At 47.2% G+C, this 22,882-nt stretch overlaps 1 protein-coding gene across 1 annotated transcript in view; it reads left to right on the forward strand.

Annotated features, from left to right (window-relative positions):
* The window catches only part of TNS3 (tensin 3), a 129,274-nt gene that overhangs the window by 100,744 nt on the left and 5,648 nt on the right, over nt 1–22,882 (forward strand). The window contains exons 16-23 of the mRNA XM_012720398.1: nt 3,020–3,191; nt 4,454–5,091; nt 5,719–5,805; nt 8,574–8,705; nt 11,098–11,193; nt 11,906–11,983; nt 13,251–13,328; nt 22,098–22,266. Coding sequence (XP_012575852.1) covers nt 3,020–3,191; nt 4,454–5,091; nt 5,719–5,805; nt 8,574–8,705; nt 11,098–11,193; nt 11,906–11,983; nt 13,251–13,328; nt 22,098–22,266 — 1,450 coding nt within the window. The remainder of the gene's footprint in view (nt 1–3,019; nt 3,192–4,453; nt 5,092–5,718; nt 5,806–8,573; nt 8,706–11,097; nt 11,194–11,905; nt 11,984–13,250; nt 13,329–22,097; nt 22,267–22,882) is intronic.

The raw sequence follows: 22,882 nt of genomic DNA on the forward strand, positions 1-22,882 counted from the left end.
GCCCATCTCTCTTTGGGCCAAAGATAGTTCCTTTCTGAAATTTTACCTCTAGTTCAAACATGAACAGCAAACGTGCTAGTAGGTAGAAAAGGACAACAAATGCTCCCTGCTCTGATGGCCAGCACATTCTACGGGTGAGGTGAGGCTAACCCCTGAAGAAGGGGTTCCCATCTGTGAGTCTGACTCAACCCCAAGTTGTTGTTTTTGAACTAATATTTCCAAATCCTTCTACAGCTCTGGAGATGTCCTCCTGCCTGCGCTTTCCATCCCCAGCAGTGACAGAGCCATTACCCTGCGGTCTCTCCCCAGTGAACTGCAGCGGTCTCCAGTGAGGGCTCTGGTTTAGCTGCCTGAATCCCTGAGCACATGGAAGGGCCAGGCTCTATGGGAGGAGTGTCCCTCTTGTGTCCTTCCCAGCCCCTTTTCCAGATACAGGGTTAAGTCCTGTGGCTTAGGGCAAAGGACTGCTCCGTCCCAGAGGGAATAAACCCAGCCACATGCCCTACAGCTGGCAACAACTGAATTAGAAACAAAGCCACTTGCTTGGGAATCGCTGCACTTGCTGTTTTCTGTAGCAGGCAATGATAACAGGAACAAAGTGGGATCTTAATTTCCTTGGGTCTCCCCTTGTTTGGTGGAAATCTCAGGCACCACAGGAGTGGTGTAGGAGTCCTGAGCTCCTTGAGGTATTGGGATTCTGTGAATGTGCAGTCCCTGTCATCACCTGGGAGACACTGATTTGAAAGTAGTGGCTGCCTGTAGCTCTCTGCGACAGCTCTCTTATGCCTTACTCATTTAATGCTCAAACACCCCTGATTTGGCTGATCAGGTTTTTCTAATTTCTCAGTTCTGTGCTGCCTTTGGCATGGGGCCCTGGGGAGAGAGCTTCAGCTACACCTCCACCCTCTTACTCCTAATTGCCAGCCCTGAAGCTGTATGTCTTCATGGTGTTCTAAGCCTTTGCTAACTCATTCATTAACTCATAGCATGAGCATGTTGGGCCTCCCCCTGGTTGCCAGCAAATTTGGGGTCCAGAGTGGATAATGGTGGCAGCTTCCACACTACAGGTACAGAACTTTCTGGATGGTAGACTGCACACTATTATATCTGTGGCATTTGATTTACCAGAATCCCACCCATTCTTCCAATCTTCCATCAAATGACTTTTCCTCCAGGAAGCCTTCCAGCTTTCCCCAAACAAATCATTCTTCCTGCAGATCTCTCTGAAACTCACCGACTGCCACCTCCCATGCTTCTAGTTGTGATCCTAATTTGAATCTTATCATTCTGATCATACTCTCACTTTCCAAGTGGAAGGGCTATGCATGGAATGACATGCTTTATATGAAAATAATGTTACCAAGAAGAAAAGTGAAGGTGCAGAGGATGGCCTGGGACACCAAACATCTGTTTATCCATTCCAGCTTTGAAGATGTTCCAGTTAGCTAATTAATTCAGTAGACACTTTATAACATTTGCTATCAATGTCACATAGGGTAAGGGGCAGTCAGTCACATACATGAGCAAGAATACTTCTGCTCTAGGAATGTCTAGGCTAGTCACAGCAAGAGGCGTCATGTGAATTTGCTGTGCACGCTGACATTATCCCAGCACAGCCCTGAGGCGATCTTGGAGCACTTGCAGATGGAAGCAGGAGGCAGTAGTCCCCCCGGGGTTCCCAGTGTGGCGTGCACAAGTATAACATTAGCCGTGGACTTCACTTTAATGAAAAGTTTATTAAGTGTTTAAAACATTAGCATTGAAATTGGCTCTTGTCCTCCTCCTGGACTTGGCAAAGTGCTATTTTTAGATTTTGATTTCTTAAGCTTTACTATTAAATAACTATTTAGTTAAAAAATTGTTTTTTCCTGTTAAGGTTTCATAGATATTTTTATAACTGTGACTTGATTTTCTTACTCTGTTTTGGGAAGTACGCAGTAAATATATTTCCAGTGTTGCTTCTGCCTCATTCAGTTTCTTCACGCTTTCGTGGGCTCTAATGATACATATGTTAGACGTTATCATTCTCCTATATTTTGATGTTTTTCTTTGCATTTTCACCCCAAAACTGTAGGATTCCATAGTCCTGACATGGACGTCTGACATATGTTCAGTCTCTAATCTACATGTTTTCAAATGGGTCCATGACTGCCTCAGTGCCTTCCCTTCCTGTAACTGAATAATGAGTGACATGGAACTTGTGAATCTTTAATTCTCTTATCAACTTTCCCTTGTTTAAAGGAGGAAATTAAGTGTTTTTCTCATAGTGTCATTTTGGTGGCCATGGTAGACTTGTCCCAATTTTGAAACTTAGTTTAAAAAAAAAAAAAAAGACTCGGTCTTAAAAATACCCAACAATAACGGAGATCCTGAACCATAACTACAATGGACATTACATCAGTGAGGTGTTGAGAGTTGGGAAACAGCGTGCCTTGGGCATCCTGCAGAGGATTGGGGCTTGGGGGTTGTGTGGCACCCAGTCTCTTTGTCCCCTGGGAGGAGGCCTAGGCCAGAGTGATATCTGTACATGGGGGCGTGGGTGGGGGCAGCTCTCCAGGGCAGTCTGTGTTGGAGATGGTCCTGATGGGGATTGTTGCCTGGGAAACAATCCAGGGTAAGTCCGGGTACAACTTGGGACAAATTGAGGGCCTGCACGTGATGGAAGGGAGCTCCTACAGGTGTTCAGAGTGCACAGAAAGGCCCTGCTTTTCCTAACCCCAGGATGGCTGCCTCAGCAGGGCAGGGAGTGAATTAGAAGTTCGTCTTCCGGGGGTGGGTGTCCTGTCGCCACCTATGGGCTTCCACAGTGACAGGGCCTATCTGCTCCTGGTGATATATTGAAAGCTATGAGCTTGGGGCTCAAGTTAGGTATCTTGGTTTTAAAAAAGTGGTGGTAAGGGTGACCCACACTTGGTACACTCGACCACCTCTTTCAGCAACAGGTATTTCCAGGGGTTACAGAAAACAAACACTCAGTTCCTACAGCTGAGCTTTCTCTGCTCTTGTTTCCCTGCTTCAGAACCACGAGGCTGCCCTGAGGTTCTCAGTCAAGCTGTGGGGATGTCAGAGAGCCCCGCGGGACCCAAACCCACCACACTGCGGGCAGACATGCCAACAGCATCCGCCTATCAGCGGGCATTCACGCCCTCCTGCTCCGTCTCCAGCAACAGCCCCCGCCAGCAAGGAGACAGGTAGGCAGGCGCCTTTGAACTTAACCTGAGCTCCTCTCACACTCCTCTGGAATGTGAGTTCCAGAAATGGAAGGCTCCTCCAGGAGACCACAGGAAGCCTAAAAACCTCCTCAGAGCATACCGTCACCATTAGTAGGCTCAGGACACGGATACGAGTTTGGTAGCCCTGAAATACTGAGGCAACCTGACTTGGCCAGCTATGTGTGTCCAGCTGAAGCTAAAGGGACCGGGGGTGGGGGGTGGGGATTACAGCTTTCTGTTCCTGGTGGCCTCACGAGGAGGGGGCTCTTCTAGGACTCAGGTTGGGATGCTCTTGGTGATACTGCATCTGTACTTGTGTGAGGACAAAGGTAGGCAACGGAGGAAACACAAGATCTCTCTTGGGACTGGGGGACAGAGGGAAGGGACTCCTGGCAGAGAGAAAAGCCCCAGTTCCTGTATCACAAAAGTCTGGCATTCTTCCTGCCAGGCTGGGCAGCCTTTCCTAAAGTTTTATGTGTGTGTGTTTATGTTGGTCTCCAGTGAAGTCCCTTACTTCTGTCTCCTTTCTCTTAAAAAATAGGGCAGTCATTTTAACTAAGGACTCTGCACCACACAAGCCAAAGCATCTGCTAATGAAATATGTGTGTGTGAGCTGGTGGTTTGTTAACTGTCTTTTAGTATTCTTAAACGTAGAGTAGTTCTAGTAATGTGAACCTTGGAATTTACAAGTATTAGCTCATTATTGATGGCGGCCCTTTATCAACTGATCTATTCAGAAAGCATTGATTGAAATCTGACTGCATCAGACATCTGTACTGGACATCAAGGAAAGAAAAAAAAAAGGGGGGGGTGGGGTTTTTACTTGGGGAAGGCCATTGATTCTGTGAGAAGAAGCAAACAGTAAATTACACATAATGGTGCCTGGTTGATGCATGTGCTTGGTGTGGCTTGGCCAGCGAGGACATCCATAACCCCTATGTACACAGACCCCAGCGGGGTGGTAGGCATGGGGCTGGGAGACTTCAAAGTATAGGACAGAGTTGAACTTATCTTGAAGGAAGGAAGGACCTTTGGCAGGCCGAGGGCAGGGTGGAAGCTCACAACCCCAGCATGAAAGGAGTCTCCTCGGTCCCAGGGCCATCCATGGGTCCACATGCTGCAAGGCAAGTCTTATCCCCTATGTCTGTATCCCAGGCTTCACCATACTGGAGAACCAATGCTAATTTGAGGTGTCTTCTTGAACTTGGCATTCTCTGATGATTGGCTTGTCTTTTGAATAGCCCTGCTTCAGCTGAGCACCCATGGGTGGAGGCCAGCTCCAAAGAGACTCTGGTCTTACTGGGGAACAGCCGGCCAACAGGAGGTGTGCTTGGCACCAGCGAGTTCTCCAGCCCTGGCAAAGATGTCACTGGGAGGCCCCATTTCCAGTCCACAGAGCTCCAGGACTCTTTCCATAGCCATGAGCTGGCCTTGGCTGAACAACCAGAAGTTCTGGGCCTCCAAAGTAACCAAGCCTTCCTCAACTTCAGCACTGCCCCCATAGGAAGTGGCCTTCTCGCTGGAGAAGACACGGGGGCCCTGATGGCCAATTCCCACATGCCACCGCAGACTCCCGGCACACCGAGGACCACGACAGCTGCAGTCGACAACGGTTTCCTATCCCACAACTTTCTCACAATAGCGTCTGGACACAGCGGCCATCAGAGTCCAGTTCTCCAGGGCCAGGGCCTGACCCTACCTGGGCAGCCGCCTCTTCCTGAGAAGAAGCGGGCCTCGGAGGGAGAACGTTCTCTTGGGTCAGTCTCTCCCTCCTCCAGTGGCTTCTCCAGCCCCCACAGTGGGAGCACCATGAGCATCCCATTCCCAAACGTCCTGCCAGACTTTTGCAAGACCCCAGAGGCAGCGGCACGCTCGCCAGGTAGGTGTGTCTTTCAGGGAGAAGGCCACTTCGTGTCACTCACTAGGGAAGGGTCCTCGGAACTAACAGTTGGGCCTGATGGGAGTGCAGTTGCTATGCTAGACTGAAGGCCTCGAGGGAAATCCAGAGCCAACAAGGTGTCTTTCCCATTTTAAGAATTGGAAAGCAGTGTGCTCATTCAGTCTTCTTACTACATTATCTCAATTTCAGCACATTAGATTCATGTCTGTGGGGAAAATGCAGACATCTAAGGGGCTTTTGTTTTTTTCTTCCACGAAGAATCATTCTTTGAAAGTAACTTAAAAATATTAAATTAACTCTTTGGAAATTTGCTTATAAAACATTTCAGATGTATAAGACATAATAAGACACCAGCATCCATTGAGTGGTGCCACTCAGCTGTCTGCTTGTTGTCTTTGTGTGTCCTTGAAATGAGTTGCAGAGCCCCGAGCACAGCACTGAATGTGTCTGTTCTGCGCTGGTCCAGTCATTTCCCCTTTCAGAAGATGGTGCGCTTTGCCCAGATTATCCCTCTTACCAGGGGCTTCGGGTTCAGCTTCCCTGGGCAGTGAGAGGTTGTAAGCCAAACACCTTCACAGTTTACTGGTTTTGAATTCTGTCTTGCAGAGAGTGCAGGTGAGAAGCAGTTATCTGTGAACTTCGTTCAAGACACATCCAAGTTCTGGTACAAGGCGGAGATCTCCAGAGAGCAAGGTGCGTGGGCAGGATGCGGCCTTCCAGTGCTGTGTGTAGCTGCACCCTGTGGCGGGGGCGTCTGCACCACCACACATGCCCAGTAGAGGTCTCAGGTCGATCATATGTCTCCAGGGAAATGCTGGGCTTCAGAATTTTATAAAAAAAAGCTGTGTTCTAATGAGGAAACGGGTCAGGTGTGGGCATGGCTTCAGGTACAGGCTTTGCAGGGTTTAATTTCTGGAGGCTTTGCCAGGTGCAACATAACCACATAACCAATGAAACCACACAGGAGGCCGGAGTCCTGCCATCTCCCTGGCTAGTCACCAGCCCTGGGCTGGTGGGGAGGGCCGGGAGGGAAAACAGAGTGTGTAACTGGGCTGCCCAGCCACACCTGCCTTTGTCCACATGGGGGAAATGTAGGTCTTCAATATTTAATGACAGGAGCTCTTGTGGAGTTCACTAGCTTCCTCTCACATGTCTCACTTCTTACTGGACCACGAATAGAAGCTGAGAAGGAGCAGGGAGTGTTTGAGTGGTGGGTCCCTGGGCCACACACAGGAGAATAGCAGTTATTCCTTCAGCAGGATTCGCAGCATCCTGGTCACATGCTGGTCTCTGATGGCTGGGGCTGCCATTCTTCTGCAGTGACGAGGCTGCAGAGTTGTTCTATGGAAGCGACTTTGATAGAGGGAGGGTGTCACTCTGGGATTTCCCTCTGAGGGGATGACATGAAATGGCTGGAGGTACACAGAAATGAGATTCTGTGGGGTCCTAGCTAGGTCCTGGGCTGAGAAAGGAAGTGGGGGCCTCTCTGGTGGCACAAGGGGTTAAGTCTCAGCACAGTGAAGCTATCGCAGCCACTGCAGCATGAGCTCAATCCCCAGCCAGGGAGGGGACCCACATGGCACAGCAGACCTCTCCTATCTCACTCACTGCTCTCCTCAGCAGTGTCTTTCAGTCAATCTGACTGTTCTGCTCCCTACTCTGTCTTTGGTGAATCCTCTTCCCTCACCCTCTAACCCCACCCCCCTATCTCTGGTCTACACCCCAGTTCTTGCCTGAATGAATGAATGAATAGACAAACAAATAAATAAAACAAAAGTAAAAGGGAGGTGAATGACTCAGAGCACTGCCAGTGATACATCGCTGGCAGACAACACACAGCCCATTGCTACCCCGGGGCCGCATTGCTTCAACTTCTGGAACAAAAACATCCAGTGCTTTCCTTGGGTCATTTTTCGAAAATGCCTGTACATGAATAGTTAAGAGCGGTATACAACATACAGTGTGCTCATTGAAATTCTTTACTTCAATGAAGTAGATAATAAAAATGGTAAGAATGTGCATTTTTTCCCATGAGCTCAATGAACCTATTGTTATCTTAGGTCGGGTGGGGGCAGCCCAGAGCCCGGCAAGTCTTCTGATTCCCTGAATTGGCCTTTGTGGCACATTGAGGACCCTGGTGCAACCATTGCTCCCTTCTCCTCCCCTCCCTGCCCTGGCCCAAGAAACCTCACAGCTGTGGCCATTAGCTTCAGAGCCTTGGTGCCCTGTCCAGCTGGACGCTGAGGGGTGCTGGGAGATTCTGTGTGATTCTCCTACCCTGCTGGGAGTGATGGGCCGGCCTGGCCACCCTTTCTGGGACTGTACACTGGTTCCTGTGTCAGCAGTGCAAGAGTTGCAGTGTACTCGGGTGATTCCTTGCAGGACAGAGATGCCATCGCTAGGCTGTAGGGATGATGGAGGGGAGCTTTGTGGGAGGCACTTGCTGCTGATAGGAGCGAATGGTGTCATCTGCTTAATCTCAGCCACACATTTTATTTATTTGTTTGGTTGCTTGTTTAATTATTTATCTGTTTATTTATGCATACAAGAACTGGAGTACAGATCAGAGGTGCAGGGCATGAGAGGAATCACCAGAGACAGTGGGGAGCAGAACAGGCAGATTGACGAAGTATACTGCTGAGGGGAGCAGCGGGCAGGTCAGGAGAGGTCTGCTGCGCCATGTGGTCACCTCCGGGGCAGGCGGGGATCGAATTCTTGTATAAGTGGCTTTAGCTTCTTAGTGCTGTGCTTTACCCACTGCGCCACCAGAGAGGGCTTGGAAAGGATATTTTTAAGCATCAATTATTGGCTACCTGCCCCCAGCCTCACCTAGGGAAGATGAGGAGAAGATGTGCACCTGTCAGTCCTGATTCATCATGGCAGCCACATGCAAGAGGCTCACAGCACTGTCCAGTCCAAGCTGGAGACAGCTGACCATATCAGCCACTGGTGGGAGGGCCACCTACACCTACAATGTTGCCATTTCATTGGATGAATATTGGAATTTGTATTAAATATTCAGAAGCTTTGGTGGCAGGTGAGGTGCCCCCACACTTCCTGTTGGGTGTGTAGTGAAAGGGCCTTGGTTTTCTGGTGAGGCGGGGCCATCGTTTGTGCTCCACGGGTGCTGTGTGTTTAGAAGCATACATGAGTGCAGGGCACCTTTAAGACCTGAAGGGACCCTTCCTGCATCTGTGTGCTTCCCAGTCAGCTGCCTACCCCCACTTCACAGACCTCCCCAGGCTCTTCACTTGCATGGGCTCAACATCAACTACACTTTATCCCATGTGATTCCTCCAGCTAGCTGGGGGACCCCTCCAGTTAACTGGGGGACCCCAGCCAGCTCCCATTGACCTGGCTTGCAAAAGGAGGGAGAAGATTCCCTGTTTGCAGGTGGAAGTAGGAGAAACAGATGGTTGTGGCTCCAGCAGACCTTCAACCCCTCTCTTCCCTTTCTGCAGCCATCGCCATGCTGAAGGACAAAGAGCCAGGCTCATTCATCGTCAGAGACAGCCACTCCTTTCGAGGCGCTTACGGCCTGGCCATGAAGGTGGCCACCCCGCCTCCTTCGGTCCTGCAGCTGAGCAAGAAAGGTAGGAATTAATCTGGGCAGGACACCTGGGAGCTTGTGTTTAATGCTGATGAGATAGCAGATGACTTTCCACAATTTTCAGGATTTTTTCTTAGAATTTAGTTTCCCAGGTGTATTGTAGTAAATGTCCCTGTTCAAGGCTAAATATTTATTATTTGTAAATTTCATCTTTATTGCTTTGACTAGGTAACCTATTCACTCTTAATTTACTGGGCAGCCTGCAGGGCACCCTGTCTATGAAATTTAGCTTTCCTCCCCCTGCTATGTGGCTATGTGTTCTTGCTGGCTGCCCAAGCAGTGCATGCAAATATGCAGTTTGCGTTTTTTTCCTTACATGAAAGGTACTCTATATACGTACTTTGACGGTCTAAAAATTATTCTGGAGTTAAGCCTGGATCCTTCCATCATTGCTTCTCAAGGAAAAGGGCAGGCCCTTTCTCCTCATCCTCCTGTTCCAGCGCTCTGATACCAGGCCAAACACTAGCTGAATCATGCATAGATACAGTCAAACCTTCTACTGACTCTTATGCTTTATGTCATAAAACAGAAGCACACACAGAAAAGCTTGCCATGCCTACATGTACAACTAAGCATGACTGTGTCACCACCGCCCAGGAGATGACCCTTGAGGAACATGAGATTTGGTTTTCAAGGGGTCCAGCCTCAGGCATGCTGTGGGGTTTTCGGGAAACAGATGCTCGTTTTGTTCACTCGTAGTCGTCTGAATGGAAGGGACAGGGGTGAGGTTGGAAGGAGGCTCGGATCTCAATTCTCTGGGTACTGCCTGGAAGAAAAGTCTTGGTGTAGAACAGGGAGAATGGTTAAGCTTTCAGAGATGGGTCCAGAATTCCAGTGTGAGAAAAGCAACTAAACGTTCAACTCATTTTTTGAGTGGAAAGGGGCTTTTGTGGGTGAAGAGCTGAATCTGTCTGATGAGGGAAGATGAAGACCTTCCTCTTTATTTGAAGACATGGTAAGTGATGGTTACAGCAAAGAAAAGTCTTAGGATGGAGACATGGATGTGTCTGGAGACAGGCCCGGATGTGAGTGAGTGGAGAACTGTATGGTCGCCCTTAGGCTCTTAGGATTCTCTTGAATATTTCTTTAATATATAATCTTTTGGGGGATACAATTGGTGATGTACTACTTTTCCTAAGCCCCACAGGCTTCTCCCTCTGTGGTGGGCTCTCACAAATCTTAAGAGGAAGGTAGCAAAAGAAGGGTTATTGGAAAAGCAGGTTTCAGCAAACATGACAGTGAGGCCTCTGATGGCTGGTCTTATCTGGTTTCCTGGATAAGGGATTTGGAGTTCACAGTTTGAGCACAGATTTGAAAGGGGGCTGACTGAATCAGGAAAGAATCCGGTGAGCCACCACCCTCTCTGTGGTCGGGAACTGGGGCAGGGTCTGCCCTAAAGCCCTGGGTCACTGTCACCACCTGCGTCCAGACCGCACTCTGTTTCCCTGAAGTGTGAGGGCAGCAGTGATTCTCCCACAACTGAACAGCAAAGTGCTCGCTTCCCATTTTTGTTCAGGACAGCCTTTTATAGAATCCAGTCAATTTCTTTTTTGCAAATTTTACTGCTCCTGTGAAATGCTTTGTATTTGTTCTATATAAACATTACTGGAGAGCCTACTCTGGGTAAGGTGTGGGGCCAAACCAAACTGCAGAGGATCTGTGTCAGGAGATTTCCAGCACCAGGATTGTTAGAAGTCATGGCTGGCCAGACCCGTGGAGGGGGTGGGGTGGAGGACGAGATGCAGCTTTGGCTAAAAGGCTGCTGGTTCGTTACGACTAATTTGTCTTCTCTTATGTTGTTTGTACTTTCCTGCCATCAGTGGTTTCCTGTGATGCAGTTCTCTTTGGGTTCCGGGGTGACTGGGCCACAGCTGTGCAGGGTAGTAGCAGGTCCTGGAAGGCTGCTTTGCAGCCTGGGGTGTGATGCCCGGAGCGGGGTGTGCGCTAGGTCCTGGCTAAGTCTTACTCAGACACTGGCATCCTCCAGCTCTTTGTGATTCAGACTTGGGCATCCTGAGAGCCCATGTCTTTCAAACTCTGTTCTCTGAAGGAGGTGGAGGCCGGTGTTCCTTTCTTAGCTACTTTCTTAGTAGCTAAGAAAAGTATCCCTTCCCTGGGATACCTGCAGAATGACTGAGATTCTTCCCAAGGGCTCCCTGACCCGCAGACAAGTCCTGTGCCCGGCTGACTGCCTTGTGCCCTGCTGCCATTCCTGGGGAGGTCTGTGGCAGCTCACCTGTTGCAGCAGCCAGATTCCTGTTCCAGAGGGGCCTTGCAGCACAGCGCCTCTCCCTCTGTGTCCTCCCCTTCCCTATTCTCCTTTATCCATGGACTTATTTAATGTTTTTTTTCTGTCTTCTAAATCTCTTATACAGTTGGAGATTTGGCCAGTGAACTTGTTCGGCACTTCCTGATCGAGTGTACCCCAAAGGGAGTACGGTTGAAAGGCTGCTCCAATGAACCCTATTTCGGTGAGTGGCCAGAGCCTGCCCTTGGTATTGTGCACACCCAAGCTGCTCCCTGAGAGTCTGGCGATCGCCCCCGGTGGCACTGCTTCATCCCTGGCGTTTACGCACAGTCCCCTACTTTGAGACTCATCTCAGCCCACAACCTACCAGTGATTTTGAAATTACTCAGAAAAACATCTCAAACCACTGCGCTGAGCCTGGTGTCAACAAAATCCTTTTCTGGCAGGCAGATGGGTGTTGACAAGGTTGGAACCTGACTCATTCGCCTCCCTAAGGGATTAGGGCTCAGACAGCATGTGCTCCCTCCCCTGTAAATTGAGTCTACCCACCCTCGCAGGCCTACCTGCAGGCTGCAGAATTCCCCAGGTGAGGCACAGGCCTGTGGCACATTGCATTGCTGCGATCCTTTAGAAGCACCTTAGAGACTTCTGTGTGGCGAGACTCAGAGCTGTCTTGCTGTCAGACCTCCTAATTTCAGATTCAGCAACCTGTGTGTTTTATTCTCTACTTCTTGGAAATGACGTGTCTCTGCTAAGAATCACCTGCAGTTTTTACCTGCCCCTTAGTTGTTTTGCTGAATTTGTGGCTTCATTTTGCACCATGTCCAACAACAAGGGTCGTCCTCTCCTGGAGGAGCTGCCTTTCAAAGGGTAAACTGAGCAGCTCAGGATTTAGAGCCATGCTAACGCTTGCTTGCTGTTCATCTGTTTTGCAGGGAGCCTGACGGCTCTGGTGTGTCAGCATTCCATCACACCCTTGGCTTTGCCCTGCAAACTGCTCATTCCAGATCGAGGTATGCTGCTGGGTCCTCAGGCTATCCTGGCTCTCCAGGTGGGATCACCTGCGTGTGTTGGGCACACCACAGCTGGGGATCTACTGGAGAGAATAAGACTGCAAGATTTTTTTCTATCGGGTACTCTGTGGACAAACCTTGAGGAAGGATTTCCCCAAATCAGAGAGAGGAGGGGCAGTCCTGCTGCTTCTTGTGCTGGAGCGGGGCATGCTACCTGAACAAGCCAGCCACACCACTGTAAAGACAAGAGGAAACTTTATTGCAAGCTCGAGCTCGGACCCAACTGCATACCAGTGGCACCTGGGTGGTAGGAAGGGCCCAGAGCATTGTGAGGCAGAGTTCTTATAAGGTCCCTGGGGCGGGGACTCAGGTGCAACAGGGGTCACTGCCTGATTAGTTGACCCTTGCCACCCTCCATATTTGTTATGGGAAACTCCATCCCTGTACGGGAAACAGTGACTGAAGCATAAAATGGTGGTGGCGAACTTTTTTAAGGATTTATTTATTTATTCATATAGAACTGGGGTACAAGCCAGAGATGCGGAGGGTGAGAGGATTCACCAGAGACAGAGTGGGGAGCAGAACAGGCAGATCGACGAAGTACACTGCTGAGGGGAGCAGCTGGCGGGTCAGGAGAGGTCTGCCACGCCATGTGGTCACCTCCAGGGCAGGCGGGGATCGAACTCATGAGGAAGTGGCTTTAGTCTCTTAGTGCTGTGCTTTAACCCGCTGCGCGGTGGCGAACTTTAAACAGAGTCTGTCATGTTCTTCACTACTGACCTAGTCACACCTTTATGTCAGAGACTTTGGTGAAAAGTTCCCGTGGAGCAAAGATTCTTTAGCTCAGAATACAAAATTCTGGACCAAGACTTTTAAGGTCGTTTATAGGCTCATTTTATGATTCTATACGATCAGCAAGGTGTTGGAATTGCTAAACTTAGATGCTAGATTACATTTGTTTGAAAACATCTGTAAGAAAAATCCACCCCATAGCATAACAGTATAACTTGACAGTTTTTCCCGGCTTCCTCGGAAGTCTCAATTTCACACTACTTTATTGTATTCATAAATCAGTAAGATATTTCATGGGGCCATGTCATCCTAACTTTCTCTGAGTGTGGACTGGACTGTGGCCCCCGGAGGAGGTCCCAGCCTGCACACTGTGTGGGCTGCCCTCTGCGCAGACGCCACAGTTGTTTCTCATTGTCCTGCTGCTTCTCTCAGGCCTGGTGGACTCATTGCTGTGTTTTCTCGCTCCTTCCTCTAGATCCATTGGAGGAGATAGTTGAAAGTTCACCCCAAACGTCGGCCAATTCAGCAGCTGAGCTGCTGAAGCAGGGAGCAGGTGAGTCTCCTTGATTCTTTCTCCAAACTTGTGTTCAGATGGAGTGGGACAGAGTCTCTTCTCACCTCCATATCCTCCTGTTTCTGTTCCTCCTTTTGTGTTAAAATCTTCTGGAAAACAACCCCAGGACTGGATGGGGCACTAAATGTCTGATGGAGTGAGAACCTTGTCTGCCCAGGCTGGGAATATCCCTTTGACTCCAAGAAGTTCAGTGGAATAAATGTCAAGCTTAGTTTGGAGGAAAACGTAGTGAGACAGGAGGATGTGGAAAGTTCTTCCTCTGTACCCCTGCCCACCTAAACACAACTTCACCACCCCCCATCATCACCACCCCCCACCAGGATATTAGTCACGACCAATAAGCTGACATTGACATCAGCCTCCCCAGATTAACTGAGGGGTCGCTCTTGGTGTTCCACATTGTATGGGTTTGGACGTACCTATAAAGGCATTTATCTGCCATTTGAGCCTTAACAGAGTCATTTCACAGCCCTAAAAGTCTCCTATGCTCCACCTAGTCTTTCCTTCCAACCTCCCAACTTCTGGCAACCACTACTTTTGTTTATTTCCTCCATAGTTTTGTCTTTTCCAGCTTGTCACATAGTTGGAAAAATGCATGCTATCATACATTTTTAGATTGGCTTATTTCATGTAATGATATGAATTAAGTTTCCTTCATGTGTTTTCATGACTTCAAGAGCTCATTTCTTTTTTTTTTTTAATTTTCAAAGTATTCTGTTATCTAGATGTGTCAACTTACTTATTCATTCATTTCCTGAAGTGCTTTTGGTTACCTCTAAGTTTTGGCAATGGTGAATACAGCTTTTAGAGATAGCTATGTGTCCGGTTTTTGTTGTTGTTAAAGATTTATTTGTTTATGCAGACAAGAACTGGGGTGTAGGCTAGAGGTGGGGGGGAGGGTGAGTGAGAGTATTCACCAGAAACAGAGTGGGGAACAGAGCAGGCAGATCCACTGAAACACTGCCAAGGGGAACAGGGAGCAGCAGTTGAGACGAGAGGTCTGCTACCAATGGGGTCCACTCCTGGTAGGGGAGCAAGCTCGGATCTCAGAAGAATTAGTGCTGAGACTTGACACCTTGTCAGCTCTTTCTTTCCTTGCTTGTGTCTTTTAGATTGTGTCTAAAGGTTATCATCAAACCCCAGGTAATCTAGGTTTTCTCCTGTGTTCTCTCATAGGAGTATTATAATTTTGCATCTTTACAGTTAGGTCTGTAATACAGTTTTGGGTTAATTTTTGAGGAAGTTGTTCCACCACCTTCTGTCCACAACACTATATTTGTCCCGCTGAATTGCTTTTGTTCCGTTGTCAAACATCCGTTGACTGTTGCTGGCCTCTATTATGTACTATTATTTGTCTTTTAAGCTATGCGTCTATTATTTCACCTTTACTATGCTGTCTTGATTACTGTGGCTTTTAGTCAGTCTTGAATCCCAGGAGTATCAGTTCTCCAACTTCGTTCTTATCCTTCAATATTGTGTTGAGTGTTCTGGATCTTTTTGCCTCTGCCTTTAAACTTTAGAATCAGCTTCTGTCTTCCACAAAGTTACTTGCTGAAATTTGTATTAGGATTGCATGGACTCTATGGATCAAGTTGGAAAGAACCAGCATTTTGACTATATTAAATTTTCCTATCCATTGGAATTGGAATATTTCTCCATTCATTTACTTTTGGCCTCATTATGGGAGTTTGTGTTTTTCTTCCTTTGGTTTCATCATTGGAAGTTTGCAATTTTTCTGTATATAGAGCTTATACATGTTCTATTAGATTTATGTCTAAGTCTTTCATGTTCAGGGGTACTAATATATATAAATGGTATTGTATTTTTTATTTCAAAGTCCCCTTATTCTCTGCTGGACAATGATCAACTTTTGTATATTAACCTTGTTTTCTGAAACATTGCCATAATCAGTTAGTGTCAGGTCATATTACTTGTAGTGCTGGATGCCAAGATCATAACCCGAGTTTTATAAGGTTGTAGATAAGTCAAAGATCATAGGGCTATGAGACTGTGGATATGAGGAAGGGACACAGTTGGAGAAGATAGTGGGGTTTGCTAACTTTGAAACCCTGAGTTTCCTTCATTGGAAATCATTCATTCTTTAATACAAAGTAAAAGTTTACTCTCAAAAATGTTAAGGAGGGGGCTTCTGAGTCTGGAGAAGGATTGGATGAGAAATACCTCCATTCTCTACCTTATTTCCGAAGTGTACTTTATATTTGGTGTATGTAGTACATAGGTATTTTCTTCTTACGGCCTTTGTGGTTGCAATAATCGTCCATGTAGTTTTTCTCTATAAAACTATGTATCACTCTATCTGTTAGCCAGGTAAAATAAATCTCTCTGGTTTCAAAAGGCATGCTTTAGTGTTGAAATCCTTTTAAACTATCTTTGAAAGATAAATTATCTGTTCCCAGAACAAGGTAACAAGAATTTGCCCAAGTGTGTTAGAATGGAGAGCTATAAAATAACAAGTGCAGACTCTTGTCAGTCCCGGGTTCAAGTTCAGGGTCTACGACTCAGACTTTTGATCTCTGGCAGATCACGTAGCCATGCAGATCTCACAATAATAATAATAGTAGTCCTGTCTGCTGCTCCCCTCAGCAGTGTATTTCAGTCGATCTGCCTGTTCTGCTCCTCTCTCTGTCTCTGGCGAATCCTCTCACCGCCCACACCTATGGCCTGTAGCCCAGTTCTTATATGCATAAATAAATAAATCTTTAAAAAAAGAAGTCTTTCCCCAACCACTGATTATGAACACCAGATGCATCGCACACAGCAAAATGCCTGGGAACTTTAAAAGTCATATACTTTGTTGTCTTTCTGCCACTCTATTTTTGTGTATTTTGGTTTTCCTCACCAAAGGAGAATGGGCTTTGTTTTTCAGCAGCTGGCCCTTTCCCTGGGTGGACATGTTTGAAAGGTCTAGTCCCAGATAGCCTGGGGCAGTTTTGTGACCAGTGGTTCCACATCAGAGATGAACTCACAGCCCCCAGATTGTTTCAGGGAGTCTCTGGAGCCTGCAGAGCTTGTTGCTTCCTATGTTAAAGTGGCAGCCTGTCCTCCCGTATGTGCCTGATGGCCGAGGAATGTGGCCATGTGTTGCAGGCTTCACAGTCAAGTAGCCCACCCATGCACTTGACCTAGGATATTAGGCTGCAAACACAAGTCTTCTCTGATTGATTTGGTTCAACTTTTTGTTGTACCTTTTAAAATATATTTAGAATTTTTTTTCGTTTTTTAAAAGATTTATTTATTTATGCATACAGACTGGGTACAGGCCAGAGGCTTCTACCAAGACAGAGGGGGGAGTAGGAACAGACAGATCGACAAAGTACACTGCTGAGGGGAGCAGCGGGCGGGTTAGGAGAGGTCTGCTGCGCCGTGTGGATCACCTCCAGGGTGAGGACCAAACTCATGCTGAAGTGGCTTTTAGCTTCTTAGTGCTGTGCTTTCTTTAGCCCACTGCGCCACCAGGGAGGGCCTATATTTAGAATTTTAAAAATTTGGGATGAATTGTTTTTATATTCATATCAATATATCAATATCATTACAGAAGAATGTTGAACAAGTGAAACAAGTACTTCAGCGCATTTGTGCTGGTACAGCTGAGCCCTGCAGGGTCCTCTCATCCTGCTCTACAGACAGCGCCTGAGACAGGGGTGCTGGTTCTTGGGCTGACAAGAACTCCTGAACAGCAGGTGGGGCCCCAGGCCTGGGCGCCACTGTGATGATTCTGTCACTGTGATGAGCTGGTTACTCATCCGGGGCAGTCAGCAGGGGACACACACACCTCTGGGGCCTGTTCTTCAGTCTCACATCCTCTTATCACAAAAGGTGTTTCCTTATTTTTCCAATAAATATTGAAGTAACAGATTAATGAATTAGTTGATTGCAGTAAGGAACCATAACAACCCTAGTTTTCAGATAAAAATCGTTTTTCATTTTTAAGCATACTTTCTTTTTAAATAATACATGAAATGTAATGATAACTCTAAGTGTTTTTTTAAGGGTGGTTCTCCCTAGAGATAATCATTTAGTAGAAAATAGAGGTGTGACACTGCTGTGTTTATAACGTTATAGCCTAGATTCAAGAATTAGCAGAGTTGACAGCTCAAGCCACAGGTATTAATGGTCTGTTCTGCTCAGTAATCTTTTTTGATTTGATCTCATGGCCATTGTTGTTTATGTTTTTAGCCTCAGTCCTTAGTTGTTTCTTGTTGAAGCAGAGGAATGCAGTGTAATACTTTAAGGAAAGACATTTTCTTTTTTAAGATTTATTCTATTTATTTGTGCATACAAAAGCTGGGGTGTAAAGTGAGATGTGGAGGTGAGAGGATTCACCAGAAACAGAGTAGGAGATAGAATAGGCTCATTGATTGAAATAAACTGCTGAGAGGAGCAGTGAGCGAGACAGGAGAGGTCTGCAGCACCATGTGGGTCAGCTTCCTGGCCAGGGATTGAACTTGTGCTGCCGTGGCTACTGATAGCTTTCCAGTGCTGCGTCTTAACTCCTTGTGCCACCGGGGAGGCCCAGAGAAGACATTTCTTTTTAGTTTTTTAAAGATTTATTTATTTATGCATAGAGAACTGAGGTGCAGGGCAGAGGTACAGGGTGGTGAGAGGATTCACCAGAGATAGAGTGGGGCACAAAACAGGCTGACTGACAAAGTACTGCTGAGGGGAGCGGCAAGCGAGACAGGAGAGGTCTGCTGCACCATGTGGGTCACCTCCGAGGTGGGGATGGAATTTGCCCCCAAGCTGCCATGGCCAGCTTCGCGGTGCTGTGCTTTAACCCACTGGGCCACTAGGTAGGGCCAGAAAAGACACTGTCTAAAAGAATTTCCATGCATGTTGGATTGTGTTTTTAACTTGCCATATAAAGTCTGTTTTCTTATAAAAGTAGTATGGGTTCTTTGCACTTAAGATAGGGGATAATATAGAAGAGAAGGAGACAAATTGCACGACTCATGACCTGTAGTGACCACGTATGAACACTGAGTGTTTCTCCTTTTCTCACTTAACATTCCCTTGGATTTTGCAAATCTGACGTAGATCTCATTTTAGTGACGATGTCATTTGTATGAGTCAGTTCCCTAAGCTTGCTCATTCGTTTCTGACTTCAATATAAGTAATGCCTGAGAGGCAACCTTTCTGTATTATTTCTCTTCTCTGATTTCTAGGTTGTTGCCATAGGACAAATTCCCAGAAGTGGTAGGATTATGTGGAGCCTGTAGAACTAAAATATCTGTTTCTTAAAAAATTGCTTTCCCAAAAAGGCCTAGTGATGCTAACACCCCATATTTTCCTATTCAGTCCTCCCATCTTCACCCAACCAAGAGTCCTTGTCAGGTAGAAGTGGATATTTGGGGGGATACTGCTGCAATTCATCTGTTCTCAGCACAAGAGTAAGACCAGGGGACTGATATGCTCCAGTAGAGGTGCTTTGGAGAGGGAGCATTCCCTTCTTTGCTTTGAGCTGACAACTCAGCTCTGCTTTGGAGAGAGACATTCCCTCAAAATCAAGGTGCTTATCAAATGCCATCACTTATGGTGCTGCAGGAAGCAGGGATCTGGCCCTTGGCAGCCTGTCTTGCAAATAGCACCAGATCCAGGCCATGCCAGTTTTGTGGGATTTCATTGTAGTTAGGTCAAAATTTTTTTTTTTTGCTTCCTTTTTTGTCACTGCATGATTAATATTACAGTAACACTAATAAAACCAAACAGGATAGTCATCCTACAAAAATGAAGCGTCTGAAATTTTCCAGGTATCCTTCCAACTCTTGTTCATACACACATATGCTTTTTACTTTATAGTTTAACCATAGCAGAGACAGATTTTGTTCTGCTTTTCCCATTAGCTACTAAAGTTTCCCATGATGCTATGCAGTTTTCAGGATTTCCATTTGCTGGCTGCAGAGTATCCCATTGAGAGGGCTTATTTGCCCATGTCTCTCTTTTTGAACATGTGTTCCCAGTTTTTCCCACTCTAATAATAAGTGTGTGGCTCACACAGCTTCACATGTAACTCTCTCAAGTGATCGTGGACTATTTCCTTCCTACCTCTTCACATAAATGGGACCGTAGGTGACTGGGTGTAGATTACGGAGCCAAAGTGCCATCCAGATTGATTGAGTGACTGGTTGACACCAGCATTTCATTAGAGCTCCTGTTACAACAAAATTTTGTAGACACTGAACATTGGAAAGTTGTGATTTTAAGGACTTTTGACAACTTGCCCTCTTTCCCAACACGACATGGGTAAATCCCTCAGGTTCTGACTCCTGACTCCTCACCCCCGCTATGTGGTTGTTGGGCAGCTGGTGGCAGGGCCAAGCTGGAAGGAGTGGAGGTGTGAGGGGGAGTGTCTGCTTTCTGTCAGCTTCGGCATTCTCCTGGGGCAAAAATGACAGGTGTGACAATGAGTTTTGCAAAGATGCATGGACCCTTCAGGTAACCACTCAGGGCTGTCAGCCGGTGTTATCTGTGGCTGAGGGAAACCAAACATGGTTTCAGTGCCCCACAGTAAAGCTAACATCTCATCCTCTGGAATGTTAGGAAGTTTTTACAAACCCTGTGTCCTCCGTGTCTGTGGACAATCAGTGGACACTGAGAAATCCCGAGGAGGTTGATGCATAGTCAGTCACTGACCTGGATGGCTTCTGTACATTCTTAAGTTCTCTAGGCCTCTGTTTCCTCATGTGTAACCTGGAGATGATACTAAAGTCTACTCAGGTGACTGTGGTGAGGATCTGATGAGATGATCTATGTAAGGCCTGATGCAGAATAAGAATTTTTATTAATGAGCAGTATTGGGCTGAGTCTGAAGAAATGAAAAGTGACTGTGTTTTTTAGATTTTGCTTAATAACACAAAACCACTCAAATACTCATAAGAGTGAAACAGCAAGCATCTGCTCATGGGAGTAAAAGTGAATGGCTATGGAAACTTCTAGAAGACAATATCTCAGATGAAACTTCCTGTTAACAGTGAGGTTGGCAAACCTTGTTGAAAGAAGTGGATGGTATGGCTTACTCTGTCTCTTGTGTGTGGAAGCTTCTGGTGACATTTAAACTATCCTCACTGGTCTTTGGGCTATTTGCTTCTTGAGGTGTTCCAGCTGGCCTGTCCCATTTGCCTCTCTCCAGTGAACAAAACCTTTCTAGGGAGAGCATCCTCTACTGTATGAGAGGCACTCAGGTCTGTTTTTTATTCCATATAGCTGTTATGCATCCTCACTGAAGAAAAAGTTAACAAATCCTCAAAAATCTTCTCGAGCTAGGCCCTCCCTGGTGGCGCAGCAGGTTAAAGCACAACACTGAGAAGCTAAAGCCAATTCCAAATGAGTTCGATTCCCGCCTACCCTGGAGGTGACCATATGGCGCGGCAGACCTCTCCTGACCCATCCGCTGCTCCCCTCAGCAGTGTACTTTGTCGATCTGCCTGTTCTGTTCCCCACTCTGTCTCTGGTGAAGCCTCTCGCTACCCCTGAGCCTCTGCCCTGTACCCCAGTTCTGTATGCACAAAAACAAACAAACAAACAAAAAAAACAACTTCTCGAGCTAGAAAGACTAGTTTTCAGTTGCAGTGTCGCTGTGGGGAGGATTAGTGCTGAGGCTGAGGGCAGCCCTGCATCTTCACACCGGAGTGCTGTCCTGCGGGGTTCGAGCCTGGCTCGTCTGCTGGGCGTTTGTCAGCATGGGCTCCAGCAGACATGGCTCGTGCCTGGTCTCAAAAGTTGGAACAGAGACAGAGCTGCTCTACGGCACCCCCCCTGCCAACCCCACCATCCCCACCGTCTTTTGAAAAACAGCACAAGTGAGGTCACCGATTTGAGTGCTCAAATAAAATGGTACAGATTGTGGGGAAGCATTTTCTCTTCCATTTAGTGAACATGGGAGACTTTTCAGCATGGAGTTCAGATGCCCAGAAACACATGGGCGACTGGCATACAGCATAGCAGGGCAGGGAGCTCTGTTCCAGGTGTGGCACGTGGTCTGCAAGGTCATGACTCCTGCAGGGAGGGAGCTTCAGCCAGTCAGACTGTCCTGCGGGTCACCCCAACTTCGCACACATCTTGAAGTCCTGTAGTAGCAAATTAGCTGCAAAGTTCTAGGCTCAGAGGGCCTTTGTGCTGTTTGAAAATCCTTTATTACACATAGCTGCCACTTCCCTAGAGCAGATGGCTGCAGACAAGCCCTGTGCCCCCTGGGCAGATGGGGAGTCCTGTTGGGACATGGGCAGGATGGGTGTTTGGGCCTTTCAGTGTTCTGGATCATAGCAAATCCTTCCTTACTCAGCAGCTGGAGGCCGCTCACTCACTTGAGCTCCATGCAGGGTGGTTATCAGGGTCAAGAATGCACACTCTCCTCTGAGACACCTAACAGCAGTTGTGGTTGGTGTCTGTCCCACGCAGTCTCACGTGGAAACTGGGAAGGTGCCTTGAGCCCGACCTGAGGACAGCAGATGCAAGCCTCAGGGATGAAAACTGCCCTGGGGCCATTAGGAGGGCCGGGCTCTGTCCCCACCAGACAGGGTCTTCTTGCTCCAGACTGTGTTTATTTTGGGCATGGGCTAGTGTCTCTGGGTCTCTCACTTACGATACCCTCGAATCAGGAGCGACAGGTTTTGCTTTGCATGCACTGAACACAGGCCTCATATTCAAGTTTTCGCAATCCTGAGTCACCTTTGGCTGCTGCCTGCGTGTCAGGATGATGCATTAATAGCCGCTTCCCTTGGTGTCTTGCAGCCTGCAACGTGTGGTATCTGAACTCTGTGGAGATGGAGTCTCTCACGGGCCACCAAGCTGTGCAGAAGGCCCTGAGCCTCACGCTGGTTCAGGATCCTCCACCCTCGTCCACCCTGGTGCACTTCAAGGTGTCAGCCCAGGGCATCACTCTGACGGACAATCAGAGGAAGTGAGTATGCCAGGCTCGGGCTGAGCGGGGGTGGGTTTCAGTCACACACCAGCTGCTCATCACCCAAACTGTGCCCTGGGCAGGGGCTGAGTCCTCAGAAATAATTGTAACCCAGTATCAGTCCACACTTCTTCCTGTCATCAAATGTGGTCCAGGATCCAAGTAAAACCTGAAGACTTTTGTTCCTAAGGAATCAGTAAAACTTTTAAAAAGAAGGTCTTTTGAACTTTGAATGTAGTTATGTATAGATTATAGGATGTATAATTATATGCAGTTTTGAACAGCGAAATATTGTTTAAGTTGGGGACTCAGGAGCTATGGTAGAATTCACTTATCATTTCTTCACTGTCATTAATTTGAATGATATTGGGAGTCATCCCATTTTAGATGAGTGTGGCCTTGAAAGACACTTTCAATATCAAGGTCATATTAATTACTAACTGATATTACATAATATATGATAGCACATCAGCACAATTGTCAGAGTCAGTTTTAAATAAGCCACCAGAAGCACATAATGTATTTCTCCCAGTGGCAGAGGCTTTAACCTCAGGATCACAAACATTTCAGCTGCAATTACTATTTACTTGTTATGGAAACAGCCTAGTATGATAAG

The sequence above is a fragment of the Condylura cristata genome, unplaced genomic scaffold (assembly GCF_000260355.1).
Source record: "Condylura cristata isolate star-nosed mole 26May11 unplaced genomic scaffold, ConCri1.0 scaffold00004, whole genome shotgun sequence".
In the NCBI taxonomy this organism is placed as follows: Eukaryota; Metazoa; Chordata; class Mammalia; order Eulipotyphla; family Talpidae; genus Condylura; species Condylura cristata.